The sequence below is a fragment of the Podarcis melisellensis genome (genome assembly GCF_964234715.1).
Source record: "Podarcis melisellensis genome assembly, chromosome: 4".
NCBI classification, from domain to species: domain Eukaryota; kingdom Metazoa; phylum Chordata; class Lepidosauria; order Squamata; family Lacertidae; genus Podarcis; species Podarcis melisellensis.
This window is the reverse complement of record NC_138531.1, coordinates 68,297,607-68,310,512: the sequence shown is the minus strand read 5'-3', so window position 1 is coordinate 68,310,512 and position 12,906 is coordinate 68,297,607. Positions and strand designations below refer to the sequence as shown.

Sequence of the window (12,906 nt, the reverse complement as noted above, 5' to 3'; positions counted from 1 at the left end):
ACAGAAAGCTGTTATTGCAAGCTGAACCGGAATGAGTCCTTGGTGGGCAATGAATGGAGTGTTGTGGAAAGACAAGCACATTTTGCATCAGGAAAACTTCGACTGAGCATCCAGCATAAATCAACAGCAGCAATAAAGGTTGGGAGTCAATGTGATAAATGTTGTATAGCCATGAAGCTGGTCCTCCCTCACTTCCCATGTTTCATCATGTGGACAGGTATATAAGGAGAGGACAGAAAACTAGATGGAAAGGAAGAAGCAATTGACCAGCAGATGAAAGGGACCTGTTCTTATGTAGGGGAAAGGGAGAAGAAAGAGACATGAGTTCCTCATGAAAATATTGCACATGTGCAATTATGTGGGGATGGGCAGATCAGTGTATTTCTGATATACTTATTTCTGATAAGTTTTAAAAAGAACAAAAAGGATGAAATTAAATAATGTGTGTTCATCATATTTCTGGCAAATCTTTATGTATATTTTGTGTGTGTGTGTGGAGTAGAAAATTTCTCACAAAATTTGGAGAAATACAGTATCCAAATGATAACTGCTCTTCATTCCACACAGTGGTTCAGTGAGTGCAAATCAGATTGTTCTGCAACCACATAAAGATGCGGACTGAATTAAATCTTCAAGCATCCCGCCTGACTCATATAAGGTGTTGCCATGCTCACACTTCCTATGGCTATAACAGTGTTTGCCCAACCTACCATTTTCAGTTTGCAGCTTCCCTTTTTGGGCAGTGAGGTCATTCACCACACGAGTCATCTCATCCACTTTAGTTTTTGCCTCATTGAGATGGTCTTCCAGAGTACGACAGAGTTTTTCTGCATTTGCCTAATGTGGTTAGAACAAAGGTAATCAAACACCCAATCCCAATCAAAGTGCATTGCTCATCTCATTTGTCCCATAAAAAGACCAATATCTGACAATTCAGAAAGATCATGACAATCTTTTTCTATGTAATAGAAAGATAAAACTTGGCATATGCCAATTAGTCTAGAAACTCAGGAGGCAAAACATAAACCATCCAACATTAGGGCCACAATTTCTGTGCAAAGTGTAAAATTTGGTTTACAAAATTTGCAAAAATGAAAAGGGCCCACCAACAATTATAATTAGAAAAAGAGCAATAGCTGCATGATATACTTTAAAAAGTATTTTTATATGCATATACCAAAGATTCAGTTTACTGGAAGGAATAATAAAAACAGATTCGTTTAAAATAATTAATTGTGTCCAACAGTTTCAAAGTACAGTAAGACTTACAAAATCTTGCATGCAAGACTACGACAACCTTTTGTCTTTATCACATACATACTCACCAGTTTGCTTCAGCTATATAATATATTTTGACAAGAAGAACATTATTTTTTGTTGTTAATATCTTACTGGAGTCATACAAAAGCAAAAGCAAACACACTGAGCTACTATATGATTGTTGTTTGCACTGAGAGTCTTGTGGCACCTTAAAGATGGATAAATTTATTATGACATAAACTTTTGTGGACCAGAGTTCACTTCATCAGCTGCAGTGTTCCCTGTAGGCCACAAAAGCTTATGCCATATGAAATTTGTTAGTGCTTAAGGTGCCACAAAAATCTTTGTCGCTTTTGCTACAAAAGACTAGCACAGCTACTTCTCTAGTAGAAATCGTTACATGACAGTGTGTGGCAAATGGAAGGGACTCAATCATGTAATTAATAACAGCTCTAAATTATTGAACTGAATTGATGCGATAGAAAAAAGTTCACACTGAAAATTACACATCTGTGAGCCATAAACACATCCTTCTTAAGAGATTCCTTAAGAGTTGCTTGGGAGTTAAATATCCCCAGAGGAGTATTATTCAATCGTTCTGTATATCATTTATAAAACCTACGGAGGATGAGAGCTTTCCAAAGATCATAATGTGGAAAAAAACATACTCCACCTTCATTCCCCCTCCTGCCAAAATCAGAAAGTATACTAGTTTAGCATTCTGTATGAGAATAGTGTGATCTGCAAAGCCATCATAAATATATCAGAATATCTATGAATTATTAGAGGATGCAAAAGCTTGCATGCTATTTGGTGATATTTTGGTTGGCCTAATAAATATATTGCCCTAATATGGATTTTGACATTTATTAATAGCGATGCATTATGGTTTGCCAAAATGCTAGTACCAAGTACGACTGGAGTAGTTTTAGAAATGATTACAGAATGATATGTGGAGAAAAATTTAGAAAACCCAGTGTCTGATTCAACATGGTGAATATCCTAGAGTTGTAAGGCATAGTAAGATGAGCAAAAGTAAATGCAGTGGAACCTCGGGTTGCAGATGTAATCCGTGACGGAGGCATGTCCACAACCCACAGCATTCGCATCCTGAAGTGCTGCGTCTGCGCGGGCACCGGTGCGATCTGGCGCTTCTGTGCATAGCATGATTTAGCGCTTCTGTGCATGTGTGAGCAGCGAAACCCAGAAGTAACCTGTTCCGGTACTTCCGGGTTTCCTGCAGTCCACAACCCGAAAACACATAACCTGAAGTGTCTGTAACATGAGGTATGACTGTATATAATTAATTTAAGAAGTTAAAATGGACACTTAAAGGCTAAGAAGTTAGGCAAGCATGATTCTCAGAGAAGACAGGCACTCAAGGGAGAAACTTATGAGTTTGTGGTGGGATCAGACTCCCCTAAAAGGGTTCAAATTTAAGCAAATCCTTAAATTCCTGGATTGAGCAAAGGTTGGAAATAACGCTGGCCAGCTTCCTCATGAGGTAACCACTTGATAATGGTTGAGTCTTTAACCCAACCAAAGGTACCAGATGGATCATCCGGAGAATCAGTGCCAGACATCCAAATGGGTGAAGCCCCTCCCCAGGCTCTGATTTTAGTTAATAAGACAAAAGGCTGGTGTTAGTTTTTTAAGGATGGCAGTTAGTAATGATGTACTAGCAAAACTGTGACAAGCTGTAAAGGGAGACAGAGAACATGGCTGATTTCTGTTTTAGATCCAGGGCTGTGGGAGAAGCAAGAGACCCTCTTGAAGTGTAATGCTGGGAACCTCTTCATTGTAGACTTCAGTACTATATACAGTGTAAAAAACCATATATCATAAAAACACTGCAGTGTCTGCTGTGCCTCATTTCCAAAAGGAAACACAAATCCTTGGTAAGTGCCTGGACCCCTGGAATCTCACACTGCTCAGAGATTGGCGTGGGGTGTAACAATATTTTGTCATTGCCTCTCCACACACACTGTACTTCCTCTCTTACTCCTTCCTGTGATTCTCAATTGCCTGCTTTACATTTGCAAATTCTTGGATTGAAAGGTTTCCCCTTCTGAGAGCAAAAGGTTCTTCTGCTTGTATCTGGGAGTTAGTGACCCCCCTGGCTACAGCTCCCCTCTCCCCCCAGCAACCCCCTGAAAAGCTGTTCCAGCAGATCAAGAGACCCTCCGGTGTGTGACTGACACATAATGTGACGCAGGAGGGCTCAGCCAGGAAAGAAAATCAATGACATCCCCACATGAACAGAGAGTTTTTCGGATCCAACCATTTGTTATATTTTGCTCCATTGTTTAACCACTTGGCATTTCTGTGTGGCCTTTTCTATATGCATACCTGATGTATTGCATGAACATTGTTTGCAGCTATTCAAAGAATGCAACTCCCCTAAGAAATGAGTGAATGTGACTAACTTGGCTCTATTCATTTCAGCGAGCCTACTCCCAGCAGAACTTGGCTGGACAAAGCCTCCTATTTTTGATTCACTGATCTGACTTTGTGGAACTGAATGGTTTTAGTTTTGGTTGTAGCTAATCCAGGTTGGCTTGAAAATACCCCTATCTCCAGAGGCTTTACCTTTCCCTTGATCACTTGCTCCATAGTGGAAGACAGATCGTCCACTTCCAACTTCAGCTCACTCTTCTCTTTCTCCAGCTTTTGTTTGACCCGCTGCAGGTTGTCCGCTTGTTCCCCAAGCTCCGCCATGCTGTCTGCGTGCTTCTTCCTGAGTGTAGCTGCGGTTGCCTCGTAGTGCAGCGTGGCCTCTTCAAGGTCCCGCCGCAGCTTCAGAAACTCGGCCTCCCGCTTCTTGTTCATCTCCAGCTGTGCCGCAGTGGCGCCCCCAGCCTCTTCCAGCCGCTCACTCAGCTCTTCCAGCTCTCGGGCCAGGTCTGATCTTTGCTTCTCCACTTTTGCGCGGGCAGCTCGTTCTGCTTCTAGTTCTTCCTCTAGTTCCTCTATGCGGGCCTATCAGACAGAGAAGCATGTGAGCATAACAGTATAGCCCTAGACACCACAGACATTGGAAATAACCTTTGTGGTAACCCTGAAGCCTCAAATTCAGAGTGTTCTCTCACTCTGAATTTGGATCAGAACTTTAAATCATGAATTACAACTCAGTTAGATGTTTTTGATCATCTGGGGAAATGTTCTCTGCCATCTTTCCAAGACATCAGACACCCAGACCGCAGTCCTACTTACACTTACCTCCATTGCCCACTGGGAACTACTTCCAACTAATATTGTGCAGGATGGCTCCAACAGTATGGCAAAATAGACATTTTTAAAAGCAAGATAATATTGGAAGTGGAGTATTCCGTTACAAAGAGTGTCCCCTGCCACTTTAAAATTGTGAGTAGGGGGTGAAATATAGGGTAACAGCAAGCATTTGTGGTCCCTTTCCGTAATTCACCTCTGTACTAGAACTGTCAAAACTGGTTAGTCACACATTCTGCCTCTGGGCAGCAAACAAGTTGCAGAATTATTAATGCCACATCCCACCCCCTCCAGAGGGAAGAAAGAGCAACTTTGGCAGCTGCAAAACCAAGGAGGTCATAGAACCTCCATAGATCAGCAGCCAAAGGGACTGTTTTTATTCTTGACAGAGTTTCTTACTTCTGTGCAAACTTTGTTGCCAGTGTTAACACATTGCTGCAATTCACATTGTCTTCCTCTGAGGTGTATTCTGTTCTTTTACTGACTCGCAAGCCCCTAGGTGCTTGTAACCAAGGACAATACAGTCAGAGGCGAATGTTCCCTTTCCATTAAGGATATACTGCCTAGAAGCCAATTTCCCTGCTTCCATCGCTTTCTTCTTAAATATCTTTCCTTCAAATGTGTCTCTTATTATCTTTCCCAACCACCAACTCAACAAGGCACCTTCTGTTATTAGGATTCTTGTTGCTCAAGAATGGAATTTCATTTAAGCCTGCTTGTGATCAATGGTTTCACCCTCAAAATCCAGCACAACAAGCCCTGTGAAGATGTTCAGTGAACACATGCTGAGAAGGGGAGAAAGCAGAGTGTGCTCACTCTCAGCCTATAGACTAGGGATGGGAAATCTGAGGACCTCCAGATAACGTTTGGCCACAACTCCCCTCATTCCCAAGCCAGACTATGAACTGGGGCTAATAGGAGTTGGAATCTAACAATATCTGGGAGGACTTAGGCTCCACATCCTTCTCTACATGTTCACTTGAAGGTCTGAAAAGAGCCAATATGCGTAAACAATTCACACACATAGCCTCCAGCTGCTCTCCAAAGAGCATCTTATAAATTTTATTTTCTGTGTTTGTGTAGATTTGGTTTTAATTTTTTAACCTTTTCTGAGCCTTTAAAATAGGTTAAGAAATCAACAAATAGAAAAAGCCAAACCATATGCCCAAAAGTCTTTCTCCTCCTCCTCATTCTTTACGTAACATAGCTCTTCACATGACACGGAACAAAGTTATAAAATTTGCTAGTTTTTTAATCCTCATGAATATTCATCAGAATATTGTTGTGAATTTCTCTGAATTAAACCCATTCTTGTATGCAGTTTTGATTGACCCAAATCTTTTGCAAGGATTCCCCTAATAGAATGAATTGTTGTGTTTTATTTTCACTAATATATTCATGTTTATGTACAATTTCACTTAATAAGACACATTTTTGTAAACACTGTTTGGTTGAAGAATTGCATCACAAAATTCAGAGAAGTGTGAATTTTGAAGGCTGGCTGTGTTTCTGTTCTCATACTGTTTGGGAATATGCAAATTAGTTAGGTCCACCTTTCAATGCACAGTTAATTTAATTTCTCCACCATCTATAAGGTAAAGGTACCCCTGCCCGTACGGGCCAGTTGTGTCCGACTCTAGGGTTGTGCACCCATCTCACTTAAGAGGCCAGGGGCCAGCGCTGTCTGGAGACACTTCCGGGTCACGTGGCCAGCGTGACAAAGCTGCTCTGGCGAGCCAGCACCAGCGCGGCACACGGAAATGCCGTTTACCTTCCCGCTATAAAGCAGTACCTATTTATCTACTTGCACTTGGGTGCTTTTGAACTGCTAGGTGGGCAGGAGCTGGGACCGAAAGACGGGAGCTCACCTCGCCGCAGGGATTCGAACCACTGACCATATGATCGGCAAGTCCTAGGCACTGAGGTCTTTCCCACAGCGCCACCCGCGTCCCACCATCTATAGTCACTGGCTATTGGTTCTGGCAGCTAAGTGATAGCTACAGGTTTGGTGGTAGTAGGCCACTGAATACCAGATGCTGGGAAGGAGAAGGCCAAACAATGGGAGAAAGCTGTCACCTTCAATCCCTGCTTTCAAGATTTCCCAGAGCTGTCCACTCTGGAAAACAGGGTGATGAACGAAATGGATGTCTAATCAGGCAGAATGAGACTGATCCCTGTATTGTATAAATATAAGTTTGTAGGGAGGTAAAAAGAAATTATACAAGAAATATGTAACTGTACGGTATAAAGTAATGGATAGACAAAGGACAGTGAAATTAATTGGAAGTCAGTTTTAAATTTCTTTTCTATAAATTCTATAATTGTGTTCAATACCAGGAGTATATATGATGATAATTATATTAATCTTCTTATATCTTATAGTGTGGTGGTTTGTTTGATTTTTCTGTTATTTGTTTGTTCGATTGTATGTTTGTTTACTTGTATGTATGTCTGTTTTTCATAAATGTATTTATTTTAAATTAATAAATATATATTAAAAAAGAGAGAGAGAGAGAGAGGTGGATGTCTAATCTGACCCAGAAGCTTTTCTTGTGACCTTAAAAGATTTCTAATAACCTGGAATTCAGATCAAATGGGATTACAACCTGTACAAAGCCCAAGGCTTTCTTACAATACAATGTCCAGTATATCCAGAACTGAGAGAAAGAGAGCAGGAGTAATTACCTGAAGCTCTTTTATCTTCTTTTGGAGCTGCATCACTATGGCCTGCTCATCCTCAATCTTGGAGCTCATCTGACTGATTTCAAATTCTTTCCTATTAATGCAATAGATTGGGGTTGAATACAATGGAGTAATTGGTTGCTTTTAAGTAGAAATGGCATCTCAGAACAAACAATCACCATAGCCCTATTCATTTTTTAAAAATATTTTTTATAAAGTTTCATATTACCAAATTAAACACATCAAACCAATTAGTCCAAATTATAACAATACATATCATATAATCCAATTGTTTTCCAAATTATACATTTTTTTGGGGGGGTACCCATGCTTCTTGATTGGCAGGAGTCCAACCCTCGAATATTTGTTCTGCTTTCATATTAAGAATGATGTTTCCAGTCCCCTCTTCTAAATCCTTGTCATTACTCATTTTCCATTTCATTCCGCAAGTGGGTTGAAAAAAACAGTCACTATAGCCCTATTCAGGTGTTTGCATAGAGCAACACATGCATGCATGACTAACCTTCCCCCCCCCTTGCAGGGAGGGGTGTTCGTGTGTACAGCAGCACATGTGAAGTCTTCTCCCCAACCACATAGAATTCCAGGTTGGATGGAAGACCAGCCACCACTGTACATTCACACTGTATGCAAGGATGCCAAGGACAGGACTAGTAGTCAGCACACACTACGAAAAGGGGGACTGGCTACTTAGTGTGGCTCCATTCCTTACCCTTCTGATGCTCCATACAGGAGCTATAATGCCTGAATATGACTCATTCCTGCTACTTTTCAAGGTCCTTAGGAAATTGCTGCCTGCAAATTTGCAATCTAAGTAACACAGAGATTTGGTACCTGTTAGAACTCTGTTGGAGGGAAAAGCTGGTTAAGTGAACTGCATTTTGATCTGCCTGCCAAAGCCCAATCTGCTATGACGTGGAGCACAAAACCATACCAGATGGAAGGAAGAAAAGCAGACTGGAGCATGGGGAGTTGAATCTGGCCGGCTGCCCTCCACTTGGAGGTAGCAAATTTGGTCTACCTTTCTATTTTCTATGTTGTTACTGTTTTATGGAACTGTCTCACTAGGCAACCCTATTTCTAGTTGTGATGTGTGTGTGTGTGTGTGTGTGTGTGTATAGCAGGCCTACAGAATCTTTGACCCATCAAGCTAAACACACCCACCAGCCACATATGGCAACTCACCAGGGACTAAACAAACCTCCTGTTTTTGGCAGGCACTGAAAATATAGTGGCACTGCAAGATATTATTGTTACTCACTTCTTGCGTTTTACACAGAGTACAAAGCATCATAGGGCAGTGAATGTTTTACAGTATAAAAACAGCCTCTTCTGCTAAGAAATCTAACACCACCTTACTTCTTTAACTTTTCATCCAACTGCAGCTTATCATTTTCCAAGTCCATGACACTTTCTTGAGTCAGCTTCAAGTCACCCTCCAGTTTGCGTTTGGCTCTTTCCAGATCCATCCTCACTTTCTTTTCTTGTTCAAGAGAGCCCTCGAGCTACAGAAATGAAAAGGGACAGATATGGGAGAAAATAGCCACTCAACTTTTCAAGTTCTTGGCAGACCACAGACGTTTGGCAGCATCTTCAGGTACTGTAAGCCATACTGAAGTTTAGCGAAACCGAATCCTCTTTTTATTGATGTATGCAGACTGATCTCTCTCCCCATAAATAACATGCTGAACAAAATACTAGAAAGGGGTGTGGAACTACCTCCCGCTTCCCACCATTCATAGGAACATATGAAGATACCATGCTGAGTCAGACCACTGATCTATCCAGCTCCAAATTGTCAACACTGACTGAGTCTGTTGGTGACTCTCCAGAGCTCCAGACAGGAGTCTTTTTCCAGCTCTACCTGGAGACCCAGGGATTATACTTTGGTGTGCTCTACCACTGAGCTATGGCCCCACCACTGCATCTCTATGTGAAACTTGGAATGCAAATGAATTCCTTGTATTTACCTTCCATTCAGAAACTGAACAACAGATCGACTTTCATTGTCACCTATTTCAATAATAGGTCCAACATTTATAACAGGACAACCAAAGCCACTTGAATGTCCAACCCCGACCCCCAAACAACCTAGGTGAACGAACAGCAGCGCAAACATACATCATCAACTTGCTGCTCCAGTTTCACTTTAGCCTTGCTCAGCGTGTTGACTTTGTCCTCCTCTGCTTGCAGGTCATCCAAGGCCTGCTGGTGAGCTTCCTGCAATGACTTCTTTTCCTTCGTCAGCTTGCTGATGGTCTCATCAAGTGCTGCCATTTCTTCTGTCAGATTTTTAACCTGTTGGGGAAGGAAGACACAGGCCAGAAGTTTTTTAAAGAAATCTTAGCTCAAAGGTTTCTCTTCCCTGCCTGCGCTGCGGTTGAAGTGGACCGAGTGCTATGTATGAATGTGGGACTGATTCCCACAAATAATTTTTCATCCATGCAAGTGGTGCTTGGCTTTTTTGGATATCTGCTCATGTGAACTGAATTCCAGATATCAGGTAGGAAAGCAAATAGCATACATCAGGTGTCTAATGTGGTACTGTTCAATTCCCAGTTATTAAAACATGAAAATCCGGGCACCAAATATAGGGCCAGAAACAACTTGCACAACAACTTTCTAGTCTAAGGGACATGATGTAGCCACCTTGTGAAAGGTAAGCTGGTCCGGGTCTAGTCAGTACCTAAAAGGAGATCTCCTGGGAACCACATGTACACTGTCTTGAGTTCCATTGTGAGAGAAAGACAAAGTATAAATATATTAAATAGACCAGGCAGAAGGTTGCTGATAGCAAGATCACAGATCTCCTGGTTCATAAATTGCATCAGTCTTTCAAAGAATCCCTAGACTGCTCCCATGTGCAAAAATATAGCTGTCTTCTTATTAGCCTGACATAGTACGGGCGGAGCATGTAGCCAGATCTTTTCGCAGCCAAGAGTTTTGGAAAATTATAGAGTTGCATATTGATCACTGCCATAAAGCTGCTCTGAGGTGGATTTTTTTTAAATGGCCAAGTATTAAAGCTACCTTATTTTCAGTGGCATGTTTTTCTTTCTCCACTTTTGCCAGTGTTATTTCAAGGTCATCAATGTCCTTCTTCAGCTCAGAGCATTCATCTTCCAGCTTCCTCTTCTTGGACGTCAGCTCAGAGTTCATCTCCTCTTCATCTTCCACCCGCTCAGTCAGCTCTTTGACTTTGGCCTCCAGCTGGATCTTAGATTTAATCAGCAAGTCACATCGTTCTTCTGCATCTGCCAGGGTGTCTTGCTCCTGTCAGGATTTGCAAGGGACTGCGTTAGTGGCTAGGGAGAAAACTTATGTAGCAAACGGCTTCTCATCCACGAATTTTCTCTCTCCCGAGGATGCATGTGCTCTCACACATTGCGAGATTGATATATCAATCTCACGCACAGACAAACGATCAGATATGAACAGCTTGGGAGATAATTGACATTAATTGTTCCGCGCATTAATTCTGGGCGCCTTCATAACCCTGTAGATAGATAACAGGCCTGAATGACTGGTATTCATTTCTGCCCCCTCACCAAATGTACCCATTATGAGTCCTCTTGGTAAAGGTTAACAATGAAACACACCATTGGAAGATAATGTAACAGCTGAGCAGAGACTATACAGTGGGATTACATCTGTGGCAATCCAGATGTTGTTAGGCTACAGTTTGCATCAGACCCAGTCAGCATGGCCAATGGTCTGGCATGATGGGAGCTACAGTCCCATAACTTGTGAAGAGCCACAGATTCCCCATCTCTGCTATGCAGCAAAATAAAAGGTGTTGGGCCAAGATAGGACCCATATCACTGCCTCTATCAACCCTAGTCAAAACAAAAAAAATTCCTTCCAGTAGCACCTTAAAGACCAACTAAGTTAGTTCTTGGTATGAGCTTTCGTGTGCATGCACACTTCTTCAGATACCATGCACACGAAAGCTCATACCAAGAACTAACTTAGTTGGTCTTTAAGGTGCTACTGGAAGGAATTTTTTTTGTTTTGACTATGGCAGACCAACACGGCTACCTATCTGTAACTGGATCTATCAACCCTGCAGGTGACAGAAAGGTTCTTCTGAACATAATTGTTTCCCCTAACCCCCTGAAAAAGCCAAAGGATTGCTAAGCAAGCCTTCTGAGGCAAAATGTCCCTCCTGGTGAAAAAGGCCTGCTTTAAATAACAACAACAGCATATCTGCGTATGCATAGACATGAATGAATATATTAGTGACATAGGGGATGCTTCCAGATGGGGGCCTTGGATCTAATTTTCCTCTGTGTGCATTTGCTTCCACACATTCTCATTTTTCAGTCATAGCTATTCACTGCTATTTCGCCACTTGCCATCCAAACCAGTGGGCAGAGCTGGATGGAATTTATCTGGATGTTTGTTTGCTGTCCCTTCCCTCAGTTGCTCTTCCTTTGCACTCCACTACTTCCTCCACCCTTCTGTACTGCCTACACATGCAAATATTTCTACATGAAGAATGAAGTCTACAAGAGCAAATGTTATCAGCCTTAGTCATCATGTTTCACAACAGGCAAAACGGAAAGCTGCCCTTTGGGTGGAGGGGCAATACCCATTTCCATTTGTTTTGTTAATATTGATGTTTTGTGCTAGAGGGCTATTTTATTTTTAGCTAAGTCTTTAGCTAAGACTGACACTAGAATAATCTCAGGTAAGACCTCTGCATTATTTAAATAATAATATTTTTAAGACCATTTCAATTACAGTCTCCGACAGAATCCCACACGTTCTGTGTGGAGATCTTGAGAGAAGAGCTCCTTCTGGCTTGGTTGCTGAAATCTGAAAATGCCTTCAGCATGCAGCAATTAGGGGAAATAAGCACACTCAGACTGTGTGGGTTGTCGCAAACAACATAGCTAGGTGGTTCACAGGTGAGGAGCAAATGGCAGTAGGGGTTTGCATTAGAGGCCACTGACTGAAATGTCACCACCTATGTGACAAACTTCTCACCACAAAAAACACGCAATCGAGTTTACACCCTAGTAGTGACTGCAGATATACAGTATAATGGGTTATTTTTATGGATTTTCTATGGTAGGGGGAAAACTGATTATTATTAAGGTATGGCCTGGCATTCGGATGACAACATTGTCATGTAGATGTTGAAAAAGACTTGTGTACATGAGTAACACTGACTGCACAATAAGCTGCCATCTGGAAACAATTCAGTTGACTGTTTCAGCCACAGTTCCTCGTCTTTTGAATGAAAATAATAGTGTCCCACAAGGGATTTAGGAAGATGAACATGATAGTGATTACAAACCACTTTATGTGTTAAAAACATTCTGTGTACTAATAATAAACAGTCACTCAGTTTGGAATGTGCTGTAAGCTCTCAAAAATTTAAAATCTGCATTCTTTGTCATCTTTTCAAATAATTTCTTTGCTAGTTCAACAGCATGCTTGCAAATTGCATGTAAAATGCCACATCTCCCAAGTTTAACATCTCCTTGCTTCAGTGGTTTGCCATGGTAACCAACTCAACTGATTGGAATATAGATGAAAAACATTAGTATTTATATCCAAGCCTTTTAAGTATTGCAGTTCTTTTATTTGCATGTAAAGTAATGTAAACTAATGCAAAGCAAAACTAAGACGCCAGTCCTTAGTTGAACAAATTATGGAAAGCAATTGTTATTTTCTTTTAATGTACTTATTTAGAGATAAAGATTCCCAAGA

At 41.4% G+C, this 12,906-nt stretch overlaps 1 protein-coding gene across 1 annotated transcript in view; it reads right to left on the bottom strand.

The window, feature by feature from the left end:
* MYH15 (myosin heavy chain 15) overlaps positions 1–12,906 on the bottom strand; it is an 83,364-nt gene that overhangs the window by 27,255 nt on the left and 43,203 nt on the right. The window contains exons 24-29 of the mRNA XM_081908322.1: positions 10,219–10,461; positions 9,310–9,486; positions 8,548–8,693; positions 7,174–7,264; positions 3,850–4,239; positions 711–837 (exon numbers count right to left, since the gene is read on the bottom strand). Coding sequence (XP_081764448.1) covers positions 711–837; positions 3,850–4,239; positions 7,174–7,264; positions 8,548–8,693; positions 9,310–9,486; positions 10,219–10,461 — 1,174 coding nt within the window. The remainder of the gene's footprint in view (positions 1–710; positions 838–3,849; positions 4,240–7,173; positions 7,265–8,547; positions 8,694–9,309; positions 9,487–10,218; positions 10,462–12,906) is intronic.